Source organism: Fukomys damarensis, unplaced genomic scaffold, assembly GCF_012274545.1.
Source record: "Fukomys damarensis isolate Sample0158 unplaced genomic scaffold, DMR_v1.0_HiC HiC_scaffold_15, whole genome shotgun sequence".
NCBI lineage: Eukaryota > Metazoa > Chordata > Mammalia > Rodentia > Bathyergidae > Fukomys > Fukomys damarensis.
In genome coordinates this window covers 61,007,954-61,026,724 of record NW_022900927.1, presented here as the reverse complement: position 1 = coordinate 61,026,724, position 18,771 = coordinate 61,007,954, and the positions used below count along the sequence as shown (strand labels likewise).

Genomic DNA, 18,771 nt, shown 5'->3' with positions numbered 1-18,771 from the left:
ACATTTAAAAATGGGAAGAAAGGAGCTAAAGGTGTAGGGAAGGTGGGATGGGTAGGGGAAGAGTAAAAAGGGAAAAGAAAAAAATGTGAGAGAATGAAAAGATGAAAATAAAGTGTTTGTAGATGGGGAGGGGAGGAGGGGGTGAAGGGAGGGCAGAGGTAAGGGGAAAAAATGAGGATCAAGACTTGTCATGTAGAGTACAAGATCCCAACAATGAATGTAACTGTACTGTATCCCTAAAATGTACCAATAAACTCAATTAAAGCTGAAAAAAAAAAAGAAAAGAAATGATGCATGTTTAGTGATTCATATGCTAATCACCCCGATGTTATTATTACCCCGCCTACACCTGAATGAAAGCATCCCAATTTACTTCCCAAGTCCGTAGGATGGTTATGTCGATGGAAAACAGTGAAGTAGAAGAAAGGGGAAGGAGTGGGACGTGTGTCCCGGAGAGGAAAGGGCTGAGCGAGGCTGTGTGCGTCTGGGTCACAATCACGGACGGAGAAGGGCTGGAAGGGCCAGGAAGGCTGGGGAGGAGAGAGCGGCGTGACCGGACCTCCAAGGCCTTGCAAGTGTTCATGCTAAGTGTTTTAAACCGGGTGCAAGGGCGTGATTAGGTGCACATTTTGAACACGTGACTGTGTGCGTGGAGAGACCCGGCTGGAGGTGGGGTAGGAGCAGAACCAGGGAAAGGTGTTCCATGGTGTTTGGGTTTCAGAAGTGAGAGAATGGGTGGCGAAAATGGAGAGAGGTTAGCGTAAAGACGCACTTAGGAGGTCAGATCAGCCCTTGGAGATGTAAAGATGAGGGAATCAGGGAGGGGGCAGACGCTAGAATAGCTTCCGCATCTGTACCCAGAAACTGAACAAATATTAGTGCTGGATGCTGACACAGGCAAAAACAGAAGCGGACAACACTGAATAAAACACCTTGAGTGCAGTTTGAGATAAGTACAGTCTCAGCGAAGTTTGCAGTAGTTATATTCGTCACTTATAGGATTCTTCTATTTTGGTTTCCATGTATTCATTTTTTTAATTTAACAAATCACTGTTAAGCGCTTACTCTGGGATTTGAAAATGGTAGTACAGACATAGTCTTTGAAGGAATTTATACTCCAAGAGAAAGCAATTAAAATAGATAGTGCTATTCATTAAAGAAAAGAAAACAAATATTACCAAGACATAAAAGAGTGCACACGCCTATAATCCCAGCACGCTGGGAGGCTGAGGCAGGAGGATTGCAAATTTGAGACCAGCCTGGGCAATTTAGTAGTTCAATGAGACCCTGTCTCAAAATTAAAATAAATGAATTAGAAGGCAAGGGATGGGGATGTGACCCAGTACAAAGGCCCGAGTTCAATACCCAGGGGTCCATGCAACCCGAGAAAGTGCACCTCTCCCTAGCAGGGTGGAGGTTGCAAATCATGAAAGACTACACGGAGGCATCTGCTGAACCCTAAAAGAAGGGGCCTACGGGAAAAGTTATTCCAGGGAGGGTGAAGGACAAGTGTAGGAGAGAGAAAAGGAGAGCAGAGGGTGAGCTGGAAGTCAAAGAGCTCCGTGTGGCCAAGTGCGCAGCAGGTGGACGGAAGAGCGAGTGAGCCAATTTAGGAGCCTGGCTCTTATGCTAAGGCTGAAATATATTTAGGCGCCTGCCCATCACAATCATTATTTAGAATTTTAATTTAGGTTTTCTCTACTACATTTATGCCCCACCCAACACTTACAGTTCTGTCATCCTCTTTTCCTCCAGGACAAACCCATCATCAAACATTCTGCAAATCAAGAAGTCGCATGGACTATGGACTCTATTCCGAAAGCCACGACGCGACCCCCAGAGCTCATTCAGCAGCTCCTTCCGACTGAATTAAACCTGTTAATATCATGCCCAAAGCATCCTGAGGGATTGCTTTTGTCTGATTGTCCCAACAACTCTTTCCAAGTTGACAGCCAGCATTCTCCAATCCTTACTTTTTACACACCAGTCTGCAGGGTGCTACCCCCCGTGGCATGAACTTACCCAACAGAAAGGGATTCCAGGCACCCACAGCAGTTTAGACACATTCCTTTCTCGTTTCCCTTTCACGTGATAGAACGCCTCTATCCTCTTAGTCTCCCTGAAGTCTGATGCCGAGTTTCCTTCATTCCAGGAGTGCCTATAGTTTTTCTTAATTCTTCTGTCTTGAAATCTCATCTTCCACTAGTCAGGCAGGCTTCTGTTCCAAACAGAAATGCTATGTCCTCCTCTCACCCTATCATTTTATTCACAGAAAAATACTACGGTTCCTCAAACACCTCCTTCCGTTTCATGCCTTTGTTCATGCACTGCGCTCTTTTCTGAAGATATCGTCCCCCTCCTCACCTCCTAGGACAACTCTTAGTAGATCAACATCAAATAATTCTTCTTTTCGTAATTAGCTCTCCTCACTTACCAACCAACCTCCTTCCAAACCTGGAGCACTGAGCAGTCCCTTCTTTGAAGTCAGACCTATCGTATTGTTTACAAATGTTTAAAATAATCTGTGCAATGAGGTTGGGGCCAAGACTATGTGACGTATGATTCATCTTGAGAGCCTCTCTACCCAGACCGTGCTTGGCAGGAAGTGGAGATTGAACAAGTGACTGCCGAACCAATCGGTTATTCAGTTAACGCACAAATATGTCAAAAAGAGCTGCTCAGACATGTGATTAATATCCCTGTCCCACACACGATCACCTCCCATGTGTTGTATATTTTAAAATATTTGTTGACAGCATTGTCAGTTTTAGTCTAGAAATCTGCATGGGGCCCCGCATGCATTTCACTTTGAGAACCATGCTCAGGAATGTTCTAAGTGAGAACACGAGGAATATAACCAGCACGAAGAGGGGGTAGGAGACCTTGCTGGTCCATTTGCCTTATTCGTCAGCAGTAAAACAAAGCTCCAGCGTACTATACACTTCGGTGATTCTTCCACCCACGTACGCACCATCTGTTCATCCATCCACCACCCAGACATCTGTCCTGCACCTGTGCAGGTGCCCACCTACCATTATCCCAAAGTCTGAGTCCCTCCGCACTATGCCAGGCACTCTCTCAGAGGGGTGAGAAGCAAAGAAAATCTGCATGTAAACCAGATCCAAACAAACGCTTATTTGTTTTCAAAACTCCCAAGATGAACAACATGGCAAGCATTTGAATGTCGAGCAGGAACAGGCCAGCTTCTCCTGCAGAAGACGCCTATAGGTCCTGATCTCTGAATGGACATTAAGTGCCTCTTGGCTCCTATTTTCCAAGGAGATTTGAACTAGGGATGTGAGATTCATATTTTAAATGTTTATATAATGTAGCACAGTTGGCATCAAAGATGACCCATTAGGTTCCGAAGTTTGGATGTTTTAGAGGCTTTCTGGGTTGATTTCTTTGCATTAGATTGATCTTCTTGGCATTCTACAATTCGATGTAGAACATCTATCCTCTTAGTTTCTTCTCTCCTTTGCCCCCTAGAGGCCCACAGACTCCCTTGCTTTTCTGTTGCTGAGGGAAGCCCTGCCCTGCACTTCCTGCAAGTTTTTGACTATTGCCATTTGGTTTATTTTTTCTCCAAATCAGCAACCTCAGGTAAGTCGTGTTTGTTGAGGTTGTCACAATGGCCGGAACAAGAAAGACAAGGAATTCTTAGTTCAGGTGAGTGTGAGGCTGGGTTGGCCTCATTTAAGCTCCTCTGAGAGGCTGTTTTCCCGGTTGTTTTCAGTCTGTGGTATTCTCTTCTCTGTCCACCTACCCTGCCTCCCAGCAATTCTTCCTTTTCATCTCACAGGCTGTTCTTTAGCCAACATTGACTACCACTGCTCCGTGACAGTCTGATAGATGGGTCCATACGTGGGCTTCCCAGCGAGGTGGCTTTCCCTGGGACAACCTGGTGCTACTGAAAGAAGGGGAACTGAGATAAAAACAAACCACCCCTGATTTCAACAAGGAAAGGTGTGGAGGAGGCTCCCCGCCTGCTGGCCTGCAGCGGGCACTGAGCCCTGGAGTTAGCACAGCCACAGGACAGAGGGAGCCTGGGCCTCTGAGTCACCATGGAGGCCATTCTATATGTGTCTCACAAGCCACCAAGGTTTGGGGGTGGTTGTCACAGCAGCCGGCTTCCCCTGACCGACACAAACACAAGACTCTGGGGGAAGAAGGACGCTGTTCTGTCGCGTCTGGAGGGGAAGGCTGGACTGCAGCTGCGCACGGTTAGTAAGATGGGGCTTTACCAGAAACACTCACTGGTGGATCCTTTGCTGGCTGAAAGGGGCAGTGTAGCAGTCGTTCTCCTCCAGGTCTGGCAGTGTCTCCTTGTCCAGCCTCATTGGCTTCTTAGGTAACCATCTCCGAAACCTGCTTATTTGTTTATCGATCCTGTGGTACACGGAGGCAAGACCAAAGGGTACAGCACGTCAGCGTTACCGCGAAGACACCAGGGAAGTCTCTGTCACACCGTAACAGCGCTCTCACCACACTCAGGAAGGCCCCACTTTACAGATGGGAAGATGGGAGCCAGAACCCCAGGGTTGTTTTGGTTTCACCAATGGTCTCAATGCCATCATCTCTGAAATAGCAGCTAAGGCTTCTATGGCCATCCGTGTGCCTCTAGATGACCACGTAGTCACAACAAGGCTGGGAGGCTCTGGCAAGGAAACTGACAGTTCCTACAGCAAAGCAGCAGCGACTTCCACTGCTCATTTTGTGCAGGTGCCGGAAGCTCATTTTGTGTCTGGGACACCTCTGTCAGAGCAGAGCTCTAGCTGTGGTCAGCACTGGGGGCAGACAGGGTGATTGAGTGCACACAGATAGCCCAGTGCCAGATCTGCCTCCTGCCTCTCCTACCCGCCCTGAGTGGGCTGCAGGGTCTTCAGCTGTCACTACCCTTTTTTCAAGCTAATTCCATGGGTCTCGTGGTCCTGCAGTACCATTACACACAGGTGTCACTCTGTCCAGCGCACACGAGGCTGCCAAGTCAAGGAAACAACAGCATCCTAAGAGGGGTTGGTAAGCCACATTTTCCTCCTGGCTCCATCCCTGTTCCCTCCGTCCTACTGACTTCTACGGATAAGGCATCTGACATCCAAGTGGCCAGCTGCTGACCGCTGTCCATAGCAACCAGTAGAAGGAGCGAACCCCTCACAAAATGCCAGACTGTGAAACGGCTGTGCTACCTCAGGAATCTACACTGTAGAACTGTTTTCCCCCAGAAGAAGTATCAGGAACCACTCCGATTTCACAAAGAATTTCACAAAGGGAGTCTTGAGGGGTGACTACGGGGCTCCAGCGACCCAGTCAGTAAATAAAGGAAAGCCAGGACCAAAATGCCAAGATTTTCAACTCCCCCTCAACTTATTTTTTGCGGGGGAGGTACCGGGGCTCGAACTCAGGACCTTGTGCTTGCCAGGAAGGCATGCAGCCACTGAACTACATCCCCCCACAACCTTTTTTAAAAGTGATTTTGGATTTCTGATTTTAGGGATCACTGCACAGTTGATGATTACATTTAAGAGATACAGAAGAAGCATTTCTCCAGCAAATACCTAAATGTTTCCTAAGTTTATTGTTTACTGAAAATACCTGTGGTTCAATCGTGTTTTATTTTTTCCAATTAAAAAATATTGACAGAGCAGTTTGTTATTTTTCATGAATGTGGTGGCAACTTGCCTGGGGACGCCTAAACAGCTGGTAGAGCATTTTTCTAGGTGAGCCCCTGAGGGGACTTCTGGAAGAGACAGAGACGGGCACTTCTGGCATCTCTAGCGTGGGTAAGGATGCTCGCTGGCAGTCAACCAGAACCACGAAGGCCTGGATGAAACCAAAAGCTTCAGGATTCATCTTCTCTCGCCCTCCCACAGCTTGGGCCTGGCTCTAGGCCTGCAGACTCGGACTGGGCCTTACACCATTTGATTTCCTAGGCCTGCTGCTCGCAGGTTGGCAGCCACGGGGCTTCTCAGATCCTACAGGGGTGTGAACCAAGGGTTTAAATCTCCACCCGAGTCTACGGGCCAGAAAGCCGGGAACTCTGGTTTCTGAGGGCAACAGAAGATGGTGTCCCGGCTCTGTCTTCCCTCTGCCTTTTTGGCAATGACCACTTCTTGACTCAGTCTGCGGATTCGAGTGCTATGTCTTCTGAAAATCCCTCACGGATACATCCCCAAACTATGTTTACCCTACTTCCTGGACAGTCCTGAGCCCAGTCAAGCAGACACGGTAAAAACACTGGTCCATTGCTCTTTTATTTTCAGCACTGTTTCACCTCCCATGACCCCACCTCTGCTGGCCCAGCTGTCCTCTCCAGAGCTCCAGAAGGGATTTCGTAGCTGCCCTCAGCCTCTTCTCCTACAGGACCTTCCTTCTCCTCCTTTGCAGAGAAGTACAGATTGGATCAGGGGTCACGCTGCCAGGAAAGAGGTACATTGAAAGGGAGAAGTTCCTGCCTCTCCCAGACTTTCTCTTCCTGGTCTTCTCCCCCACCCCAGTCCTCAGCATCTCCTTAAATATACTTCAAGTACAGGAGGAAGCTAAGCTTCAGAGAAGCAGCACGACAAAGACTGAGAACATGAGCTCTAGGCCTAGAAGGGCCGAGGTTCAAATCTTGGCTCTGCAGATAATGGCAGTGCAGCTTTGGGTAAAGTCACCGAATTTCGTTGTGCCTCAATTTTCCTTATCTGTAAAATGGCCATGAATGTGATACCAAGTTCACAGGGCTGTGGATGAACTGATTAACACACTCATAACGTCTTCAGAACAGTGTCTGGTATACAGAGAGTGCTAGATACTGTTATACTTTTCTTTTCAAAAATAAGAATTTAAGCAAACAACTTGCTTCTTAAGATTTCTTTTCATTTTTCAACTCAAAGTTGTGCTTCAAAACCTCTATGACTTGTCTAAGTGCGATGATTTAGTCCTTAAATGGACTCATAAATTAGACCGCCTACGCTAAGCCGGTAGCTTCCCTGTGGCTCTTGGCTTTATTTCATCTGATTGCCTTCAAACTCAAGAAAGAGGACATTGGCCCAAAGGTTTTCTGTAACAGAGCTTTTACCGCCCACACATCTGCAGTCTGCAGCGCTAATCGGATTACATTCTGCAGAATCTGGGCACTGTGTGGAAAGACTATGAATTCAGTCCAGCTGGGTACAATGCTCAGTGCGGGTAAAAGCAAATAAAGCTGTAAAAAAAAAAAAAAAAAAAAAAATCAGGCACAAATACTCTGTGGGAATGAAATGGCAGCTTTCAGAAGCCAGCTGCGGCACCGCAATTTAAATGAAATATGGAGATGGCGAAGAGGGAGAAGAACAGGGCAATGAAAATGATTAATTAATTGAAAAACGAGGCATAAAAAGAAGTGAGAAGGGAACAAGGAGAGACCGCTTGGCAGGGGCCCCCGAAACCTGGTTCTGTTGCCTAAGTAGCTGTGTCACTCACCTTTCTGTCTGTGGTTTTCCAGAGTTATAAAACAGGACAATAGTAACGACAGCCATCATTATCACCATCATCTTAATGATCGCGCAGGGTGGTTAGGAGGCGCATAAAAGCCGGGGTGTACGGAACACTCACCGAGTGCATCAGCAGAGAGCACACACTAACAAGTTCTTGTGGGCCACGCAGCACTAACACGGAAGTGAGGGGAATCAGAAGAACTGGGTTTTCAAAACACTAGTTGAAGAAAGACATTCAAAACACATCTTAAAGATAAAACTGCGAGACCCTGGCTGGGCTTGGGGCTGTGGAGCAGACTGAGCTTCAGCAGAGAGCCTGAACCTCAGCAGGAGATGAAGCACAGACCCTCCAGGTCCCCTCCTATCTGCCTGCTCAGCTCTGGCTTTCCACAGAGGCAGAGACACCTGCACAAGGCCAGAAGCTTGTGGTTTCTTCTGGCTGGAAGGATTACTCCCTGTGATGCCCTCTACTTCCCGGAACTTGTGAGTATGTTAGGCTACATGGCACAAGGGCCTATGAAGAAGTAATCAAGTTACAGATCTTAAAACAGGAAGGGCATCCCGGACTGCTCAGATGGGCCCCGGTCCACCAAATGAGCACATGTGCAGAGGGGATGCAAGAGTCAGAGTGAGAAGGACTCGATCTACCAGGGCTGGCCTTGAGGAGAGGAGCCAGGAGCCAGGAACGCAGGACGTCTCCAGAAGCTAAGAATGGCCTTCAGCTAGCCATCGGTGAGACTTCCGGGCTGTAATGGCACAAACTGCGGTCATGTCAATCCCCTAAAGAAGCCAGGAAGCTGGGTCTCTCCCAGTTTCCAGGTGAGAGCCTAGGCTGACCGATACCTTGATTTCAGTCTTGTGGGCACTTGAACAAAGACAGCCTCACCCCACCCAAGGCTTCCAACTTTCCGAAATATGATAATACCTTCATGTCACTTTGTGCAGCTCAATTTGTGGACATGTCATGATAGCAACAGGACACTGACAAGCCTCTTAAAACCAGTCTGGGTCTGGTCACCAAGGATCCCCTCGAGGATCCTCTCTGACCACGCAGAGGATAGACACACAAGACAAAAGCCACTGAGTGGCTGGGAAGCCTGAGCCTCAAGCTGGATTCTCGATTCTGTCTCATACCCCAGGGTTGAAGCAGGTAGGGACCCCAGTGATGGGACAAAAGGCTGGGCCAACAAAGTGAGCCCCTGAGGCAAGAAATGATCACCCTGGCATATTGCACCAGACCCTTCACGAGACCCTGGTAAAACCACGAAAGCAGAACATTGGCATAAACTGAGGAATTGTTACCAAAAAGGAAGCCCATTGAAGCCCTCTAGCTTCATATGCTCTAAACACTGCTAATTTGGGTGGTCACAGAGCTGGGCAAGACACTATTAGAGTCTCACTAGCTTTGCTATAGATAGCTCCTGTGCTGTGTGGTCACTAGCTTTGCTATAGATAGCTCCTGTGCTGTGTGGTCACGGTAACTGTTATCTGGGCCATTGGGGACCCAAAGGCCACTTTTTCTGAAAACACTGAGCCTTCGCTTGAGCCTATAGAGATCTGATGGGTGACTCAAATGGAATAAATGGCATGGTGTTTCTGGCCTCGTCTTGTGTCTGTCCTGCGTCAGATGCTACTCAACTCTGTGTGCAGACTTGCTGATCATTTAAAAATGTTTAGTCCAAAACTATAATGCAGGGTTAACTTGGCCCACTGTAGCTGGTGTGTGTTTTCTTTTTTCCCTCTTTCTCCTCTCTTTTCTTGTGCATCAGAAGTCCTTTAATTTTATCATAGGTCTCAGGCCCATGGGCCATGATGTTTTATGCAGGATGAAGGTAGCAGATATATGAAAATTCAACAGCCTCTAGGACAAGTTGATGGTTACCACCAGGTGGTCCAGACAGATCACAAAAACAGACAAACTAAACCTTATATTTTGGAACCATGTTCCCAGCCAATGGAAACCACCAGCCTTTAGCTCATCACAGTAAACCGATGAAATCCAGCTGCTCTTGCCTGGCCATGGTAGTGCACACCTGTAATTTCAGCACTCTGGGAGGCAGGCAGATCATTAGTTTGAGACCAGCCTAGGGAACTGAGTGAGCTGCTGTCTTAAAAAAAAAAAAGGAGGGTGGGGGTGGAATGGAACTCAGTGTGAAGGCTCTGGATTCAATCCCTAGTGCCCAAAAGCAAACAAACAAACACCCCCCATCCCCAAACCTGCAGATTTCTGTTCTGCAAGCAGCTTCTCTGCTCTTTCAAATCCAATTTGGCTGAAAGCTCCTCTCCCAGGAAAGCTCTCCTGTGTAGCAGTGCATGTGCTTGCAGTATCTGGCCTAGTCTTGTTTCTCCTGTCCCCAGGTCAGAAGGTCCACTGTCCAGTATCATTTGATCTGGCCATGCCTTTTGTCCTGACTGAGCCTTGTCCTCTGCCCTAAACGGATGATCAACTGCTGTTACTTGCTGTCAGTGATTTGAGCAATAATATTTGGGTTGTATCTCTGCACACTTCAGTTGATAAAGATTTTTTTTTCAGCACCAAATGGAACGTTTCCATACACAGTGATACATTTTAAAGTCGGCTGAAAGCCTATTCACAGCCTGGTTGCATAGCTTGCTAACTGTGAGTGAAATGCTGGGCAAGTGTCTGAACCTCTCTGAGGTGAGAGTGGTGGTTAACAAGGCAGTGTGAGGACAAAACACAAGAATGAGTATCAGGGGTTTGCCCCATGTCCTGGGTGTACAAAGGGCTCAATGAATTGGTGGTTTCAAGGGTGGAGACAGTGACGGTAACAACGATGAGGAACTTGACGTAGTGAGTTCTCTTCTCAACAGAAATTCAAAAACCACAATTGCTCCTTTTATATTGAGGTCACTGACTCCAGATAGTACTTAACAACTCTAAGTTGCCAATCCCAATATTTACTCTGATAGGTTAAAGTCAAGAAACACACGCCTTTTGTCTCTTCAGTGTAGGATGCAGCTTACTTCATAAAGTCTCCATTGACAGGGAAAAGAAAAGAGAAAACACAGGCTGAATGGTTTAGCATTGATTTTGGTTAGATAGATTGTCATGCTGTTCTATTCCTGCTATTTACCGAGCCAAAGCTTCTTACAGACTACCCTGGCCAATTAATAAAGAGAAGACGAATCATCTGCTTGGGCATTTCTGGCCTTGGCTGTCAAGTTGATATCTGACCTGTAGAGCTGAGTTACTTGTACAGAAGTTGCTCTGAGGGTAAGTCTGGTTCATCTCAAAATGCTGGTTCCTAGCAGGTGAGAATCTAGGAAAAGCAGCTGGAAAGAGATGGCCCTGCAGCAGCACAAGCAAACGGGCAGAGAGAGTTGCTACCTGTTGTGGTGCTACGCGGTGTCTCAGGAAGGTGCTGCTTTGCCCCTCTGGGCCTCAGCTCCTACAGCCGTGAGGCAGATGACCCTACCACTGTAGGAGCAGTGCAGATGGCAAAAAAGGCCTCCTACCCAGGTCTGGCCAGGCACGCTCACCTGTCAGTGGCTGTCTGAGTTACCTCTGTGCAGAGTCCCGACTTGGCAGCTCTGCATGTTGCTGAGGAGTAAGAGAAAGCTGCTCTCCCCTGAACCTGTCAACCCCAGGGAGGCATCCATGCCAAGGACAACTTGATCAGATGGAATTCACTGGACATTAGAGACACCTGCCCTCCCCCAGACTAGAATCATACAGCATCGTGTTTCTAACTGATTCCAGTTTCAGAGATGATCTGCCTAGAGGGAACTCGCAGATGAGCTTGTTTTTGTTTTATTCGGAGTTAGCACGCAGCCTTACACTGCAGTAAATGAAGCTGTCCTGGACTGATGACAGTTATGCAACAGGAAGCTTAGGTTTCTTCTTAGAGACAAGTTTCCTGGCTTCATGGCCTCTCCCTGGATACGGATCAGGGAGCTTTGGGAGATGGTGAGTCTTTTAGGTCACAGGGCTACTGTTTGAAGTACAGCCTAAATACTTTATGGAAAGCTCCCAAGGCTTTGGAACATTTACATATATTAATTTTTTAAAATGCAGTGGAAAATAACAAGCAATTTTTATCATTTTGCCTGTATGCTCATCAGATAGGATTGTGACACACCAAAGGGCTGTAGGGCCTGGCATTCACTCTGTCACATTGCAAAGGATGAAGTCAGGCGGATGTGTACAGCGGTGGGGGACAGGCGAGTGGCAACGAGCCCTCAGCCACCAGCCCACACACCGATCCCCTGCATTGCTTCAGAATCACATTTTCTACAAACTGCAGTGGACCTCTGACTTACGAACTCCATTTGTTCTTCAAGGCTGCTTGTAACTCAAGTTGGTCAATGAGGGCTCCTCTCCACAGCCTTCAGAGTCTCTCTCCTGCACACAGGTGGATCTCAGCATCCTCAGAGAGACGCCGGCCCCGGGTTTCTCAGTGAGCCCCACATAGGAGAGGGCGCTGTCATGGTCCTTCCAGAGCTCCTTAGGGTTAGATCTGTTTCTGAGACCCATTAGAAGTGCAAGCAGCCAGCATTCAGGTCATAATTCAAGACTTTGTTCATGAGTTAAAACTAAAATTCCAGTCGTAACTCAAGTCTTTCACATTCAGAGTGGTCGTAACTTGAGCACCCACTGAATATTTTACTATTTTGTGAAGACAAAAATGAAATAAGCAGAAGATACATTTCCCTTTCTTACTGGATAGGTAATTTATAATGTCGTTAAGCCTGCTAAAGATAAGAGTCAGCAGTGTTTAAAAGACCAAGCACACGGATAAAAAGAGAATTTGCTTTTAAAAAAATACATGAGAGTGTGCTTTATGAGACTCAGGCGACTTTTTGAAATAAAGATATTGTTCAAAAGATACCTTATTTCACTGTCTGCTCAAAAACTTTGGAATTTTTAGCTTCTCTTTGAAGGAGATGGGTTTGTTCTGGGGATGCCTTCACGGACCAATGAAATTATACATCATTTATGTATATGAAACTGAAAACTAAACTTAAGGTCCATGTTCAGCAGCAAAGGGGAGCTTCTGGATCTGGAAATCCACGTGTCCTCACTGGGGGATGTCAGGACCACAAGTTGTAGAGGAGCCCGTCACCTTGGGATGTCAGAGACGCCTGCAAAAAGACGACGCCCTTGATCAGCTCAGCCTGTCTGTTTTGGGTTGCAACAGAGTTGAAATGGGGAATAAATCTGCCGTTGACTGCATTTAAAATTCGCAGCACACGCCCAGCTTCAGGGGTCGAGGCAAAACGTAAGGCTCCGCGGGAAGCAGCACAGCCTGTGTGAAGAGGCCGTGTGGAATCGATGTACCACGGAGACAACCCTTTCCCCGCTTTCGCCCACACTGTCCCGGCGTCTTCCGTGTCTAAATGCTTCCGTGACCGTGACGGCCTGGAATGAGCATCTGTTTCTTTCCAGGCAAATGTTAGTGCTTAGCAGGCGGTTCTTCCTGCTCCAGACACAGGGTTCTGCCTGGCTCTTAGTCTCCCTGAACATCTCTGCCTACATGGAGATCGCGCGAGTGTCGTGGTTCAGCGTCCCACGCGTCCCTCTTTTTGTCTGGTGCTAGGAATCCTGACCCGCTTCTCCCTCCTCTCTCCCAGCAAGCACAGCGAGGTTGTGGTGAGCCCTCCCCGTTCACCGTTCTCCAGACCCGTGCTTCCTGCACCAGCCCGGACGAGGCTGCCAGTCCCCTCCGCTGCATGGTTACGCTTCTCCAAATGTGTCCCTGGGGCTGCTCCCTCAGCGTTGACTGGAATTGTAGAGTCTGTCGGAATGCAACCGGTCAACTGCGCTTGAGATCTACTGAGCAAAAACTCCCAAACCTGGTCTTGTGATCTGTGCATCAGAAACCTCTCCGGGGCCGCAGCAGAGCTCAGTGGTAGGTAGCCTGTCTGGCGTGTGAGCCTCTAAATAAATAAATGACCACGATGCACACTTGAGAACCATGCAGACTGCTATCATGAAGGTTACGGATGACTTCTAAATATCTCAAATAGATTCTCAGCTTCCACTGTTTGCCTAAACCTGCAGGACAGCCCTCCTCATGCAAACTCATTCCTGGTGCCTTTTTGACACTGACCCCCTTTCATCCTTCTGGTTTCAAATTGTTCCTCTTTATCTTCCTCCTGTGCCCTCTGTTCTCCTTACTGGAAATTTTCTAAGGAAGGGCCGGGGATTGGGCTCAGTGGTTCTGCCGACGGCCTCGCCAACACAAGGGCCGGAGCTCATTCCCCGGTAGCAAAAACAAAAAAAATAACAACAACAACAACAACAATTGCCAAGGAGTTGCCACAGGCCCTCTTCACTAGTTGCGCCCTTTCCTGGGAAATCCCACGTTCAACCCTGGCTACAGTCCCGTCTTGTATGCCTCTCACTTCCACATGGGATTCTCTAGCTTTACTTCTCCCTTCACCCGCTTTGCTGTCAAATCTAAAGGCCTCCAGAACACCAGGTCCTCAAAACCCCGCCGTGAGTTATAACGCAGCATTAACAAAAGAAACATCGCCAGCTTCTGCACCACACCTGTATCTCCACTGGGTTTCTATTCTTTGTTTTCCTCCCACAATGTTTTCTTGAGCCCATGGACGTGAAAACCTTTCTTCTCCGCTCCGAAATTTCCAAGTTCTTGCTAAATGCTGAGCACTTTTGCTGGAACTGCACAGTCTCTGCCACACACTGTTCCCCCGTCGGTTGATTATTTCTGTCTGTCTAGGAGGCAGAGCTATAGTCAAAGGATAGAAACGTGAAAGACAGGAAGAGCTTTCTAACCCTCAGAACTGCCCGCAGTCTCTACCTCCAGGTACCCAAACGAGGCCTGGCGGACCGTACAGCATCGACCTTTTATCACGCTGCTTTCTTTCAAGCCCTCACTGGCTATTCTTCCTTCATTGTTCGAGCCCGTGTTTCTGCTCCAAGTTTGTGTCTGACACTTTGGACACACATGGCTTTTCCGTGTTTCTTTCCTCTGTGACTCCTTTCTCCCAGTCCAATTCTCAGGCACATGTTTGGATTTTCTTAAGTTCATTCACACCACCTACCATTCTGAAAACAAAAGAGGTGAACGTGTCACCCTTAACCTCAAATGCCATCCAGGTAGGACAGGGGACAGCCACACCAGAGACAGCACAGGGTGGTGGGGCCAAAGGGAGAAGAGAAAAGAGACATCACCTCCCCTGGTCCCAGAGCTCAACCCTGTGGGCTGGGTTTTAAGGACCGGATGGACGTCAGCTGCAGAGGTCAGGAAAGCAGCGTCTGGAAAGACCACGTGTACAGAGACACGGAAAACTATCCGAGCAGTGTGTCTGGCAACCACGAGTTGCTCAACGCAAAAGGAGCAGAGTGGTGGCTGCGAGAGATGGGTGAGGTGAGTTCAGAAAGGGGTATGTCTGCGCTGGAGCGCCAGCTTTATTTTGATCACTGTGTGGTGGCCACCACGTGAGCGCATTTGCCACTTCGGAAGACGATGAGAAGAGCGTTCGGAGGGTAAACGGATACCACACAGGCAAAGGTGAAGAGAGCTCGGTGAAGGCAGCGGCGGTGGGACAGAGCACCGAGGGGCCTGGAAATTCTCAGGGGCGGCACCCACGGGCTCGAGAAGAGGGCTCAGAGGAGGGGGAAGGTTTTAACTGCATGACTGTGCAAACAGGGTGCAGCGGGGAGATTACACGGAGACTGTCTGGAATTCAGTGGACTAGAAATGACCATTCGGGGCGGAAAATCAGAACTTGCCAAAGACTTGGGGGACCGTTCACTAGAGGAGAGGAGGAAGGAGGCAGGAGAAGGGTGACAGCAGCTGGGAACAGGAGGCAGGCACAAGATGTTGGGCTGCTGGGCTGCTCCGTACGCTGCTCACTAAGAGGCCGAGTATGGACATCTGCTCCCTGCCAGGTGCTGAACCTCACACTGACCTCACAGTGTGGAAATCACTGTCTTCATTTTATAAATGTGGACACGGGCTCAGAAATCCGGGTGGCTTGCTCAAAGCCATATAGTACCGAATCGTCTCACGATCCCGAAGGATAAGCAGAGCTGTCCCACATGTGCTAGCTTTACAGAGACAGCAGCCGCCTGGCTAAGGTGGACAAGGGTGATGGCCACACTCCCATCCTTTCAGAATGGGGAACACGCTTCATCCGAGGGGCTGATGCAGTACCACGTACAGACTCAGTATTTCCATGGTTCCACCAGGACTGGAAGGAAACTTCACTTGTGTCTCGTCCTGGTTCCACTGGACTCCAGTTTCCACTTCCTCTATCTATACTTAGCCAAATCCTTAATTTACTGGGACGGTAGAGGATGACCTCCCAATCTGGTCCCAGGACAAGCGGCCTCAGCCTCAGGCAGGAACCTGATAGAAATGAAGACGCTCCCGCCCCACTACAATTTCTGACTCAGGAATTCGGGGGTCCCACCTCTTGCTGCTGTGGCTGAGGTCTGAGGACTGTGACGGGCTAATGTGTCTCACCAGGCTGCCCCAGAAGTCTGCAGCGGGACACAGGACTGACCTATGTCGCGAGTACCAGTCACATCTACTGCTGAAAGAAACGCCGGTCCCACTACTGCCCAGGTAAGCGCCCAGGCATCCCGGGAAACTTACTCTTTCTGGATGTTTATTCTCTCACATGCTTTGTTCTTACCATTCTCTGACCATGTGACCTTAAGGAAATTTACCAAAAGATATCAATTACGCTCTTACCTAGCACCCTGCAGAGCAGAGAAATGGAACCTGAATCCTAAATCTCACAGAACTGAAGTAGTTGTAGGGTTTTCAGAGAAGCTGTGTGGATTCCCAGTTTAACCATCAACTCAGCTCAAGGTGAATGGACTCTAAGACCCACTGAGATTTTGAAATTAGCTTCACCAATGACCACAACAGAATCCAATTGAGGGCACCATCAATGTGTTCCCTTGTTCCTTGGCATCTCATAAAACAAGGAAAAACAAGCTTTGGAAAGACATAAGGTACAGTAAATACAATCTTCATCAAGGGAGGCTTTTTATTCTTTTTTTAAATGAAGGTTGGCAAAGCTCTTTAATAAAGGTCTATACCTACATATTTTGTTTATTTATTTTTTTTTTTGTAGTACTGGGGATTGAACTCAGGGCTTTTACACCGAGGTACATGCCCAGAACTTTAAAACATTTTTTTTTAATTTTGAGACAGGGTCTCTCTAAGTTGCTCAATTGCCAGGCTAGGCTCTAAATTGTGATCCTCCTGTCTCAGCCTTCTAGAGTGCTGAGATCACAGGAGTGCGGTACCACACCTGGATTATCTGTCTAGTTTTTGAAAAAATGTTACCAACCCAGGAGGGGGCAAGTAGCCATTGGCTCTGCACTTTAAGTTTTCAAATTACATATAATGGAAGGAATCTGTGTGGAAAACAATCATTTCCAGGCCAAAGACACTCTGAACAGCCAGGATCTGGGGAATTTATCTAGTAGAAACACCTGCTCACATACACCTGCAGATGAACTGCCCCCTCCCGAGTTTGGAGGAGTCACAGGCAAAACTGGAATGGTTTCATCTTTGCCGGTTTCCTCCCTGGCTAACCCGAAACAGCTACTTTTGGAACTGCAGGGGAAGACGTCACCCGACATCTTCCTGGGCTTGGGGCCCCTTGCCATCGTCGGAGTACACAGACCAGCAGACAAACACATCCTGTCGTTCCAGAGCATGCTACTGACCTGCTCATGAACTTGTACCGGCGCGGCAGGTAATAGATTTTTCTCCTGGAAGAACAGCAAAAATGAAGCCAGTCGAGGAGAAAACCCATCGTCAGTTACAGTTTGAACTAGCAAGGGAGGAGAGGAGGTTGAAGACAGCAGCCTGTAAGAGGTGAAGAAGGAAACACTAAAGAGAGATTAACAGTGAGAAATGTAGCAGGGAAGACAGGGCATGCACTGCGAGTCACGAGTCACGAGTCACGGAATCTCAGGAGGGAGTTTCCCCTGCCCTTCCTTCTTTACCTCCTGCTGTCATTTTGTTATGGCTGCTTCCTGCCTATGGGGCGTATGCGGAAGGATGACTGGTATTTGCTTGGACTCCACCAAGGTCAGCTTTTCTCCGGGAAAATGTAGAGATGGATCGGGGCAACGTATATAATTTAACAGGCATGCTATTATATTAAAGTGATATTTCTACAGCAATTTAAGTTTGCAAAACGTTTTGCTCATGATTTAGACAGGAGAAATATAAAATATATCTATATCTATATTTAGATATAGATATATATTTTTTGCAATCTGCCTCGGAAGGCTAAGTTCTTAATGCTCAGCTATAAATAACCACAAGGGGACATACATGGCACCAAAACTGTCTCTGGACAAAGGTGAATTAACAGGTAAAACCAAGGATCCTAAAACACTTTTTAAAAACTGGACATGATAAGTTTATGTTATATGACTGTATATTTACATTTTCAAAAATATTAAACATAACAAATCTGGGTGTTGAGTAGAGAGTAGGTGGGTCAAATGCTTTATTAAAATGCAACCTTCTTTCCAAATTTTAGGCTTCAAATGATGGTGTGGTAAGGAAACAGATGCAGTTTGTACACATTCTGAGCTGTTACTGAGCCATCTTGCTTTGGGGAAATAGGAAATTTATGTCACAAAGTAGCCAGTGGAGGATGCGCACCCACGAGTGTGCTAGAAAGGTCAGTGGTGCCGGGCGTCTGGGCTGGCAGACAGGGCGACTGGGAGAAGCTCCAGGGAGTTTTAGGGCCTCGGATTCTGCATGGTGCTGCAGTGGGAGATAAATGGTGACAAGCATTCGTCACAGTGCAGGGTCTGCCCAACATCAGTGAGACTGCAACCATCGGGTTTGGTTAACAATGATGGCCCATTTGTGGTAACACACACATCACCAACGCAAGACATTAATAAGGAAACCGGGTATATGGAAACACTGTACCACTGCTTAGTTTCTGTAAATCTAAAAATATTCTAAACTAAAGTCTATTCATTTTGTAAAAAAAAATATGTTCAGGAACATATAGGTATTTAAGAAGTAGGTTTTACCGGCAAATTCCGGTAAGAAATCTATCCTTCAATTTCCTTTTACACGCTATAAGGTTAAATAGTGAAGGAAATGAAACCTACAATTTAAAAAGCAGAGTCTGCAGAAAATAAAAACACTGGTAAGATTCCGCGGGACATTTAAATCCAGCCAAATTGACGTTTGTACATTTTGTGGGAAAGGTCTGGTGGGAGAATTCCTCCTCTGGAAACGCGTGCACTTCCTCAGGCTGGAAACCACAGACAGGATGACAGTGCACACCCTAAGGCACCAGGTGGCAACAAGGGAAGCCCCCCCCCCCCGCC

The 18,771-nt window shown here is 47.6% G+C and overlaps 1 protein-coding gene across 8 annotated transcripts in view; it reads right to left on the bottom strand.

Moving 5' to 3' along the window:
* The window catches only part of Ano4 (anoctamin 4), a 275,001-nt gene that overhangs the window by 98,642 nt on the left and 157,588 nt on the right, over nt 1–18,771 (bottom strand). For 5 of the 8 annotated variants that reach the window (XM_033763868.1, XM_033763863.1, XM_033763862.1 and 2 more), the window contains 2 exons: nt 17,134–17,178; nt 4,258–4,389 (listed from right to left, as the gene is read on the bottom strand). The exons of 1 other annotated variant lie outside the window; for it this stretch is intronic. In XM_033763868.1, the coding sequence (XP_033619759.1) occupies nt 4,258–4,389; nt 17,134–17,178 (177 nt within the window). The remainder of the gene's footprint in view (nt 1–4,257; nt 4,390–17,133; nt 17,179–18,771) is intronic. 2 more of the 8 variants (XM_033763866.1, XM_033763864.1) reach the window with 2 other exon arrangements.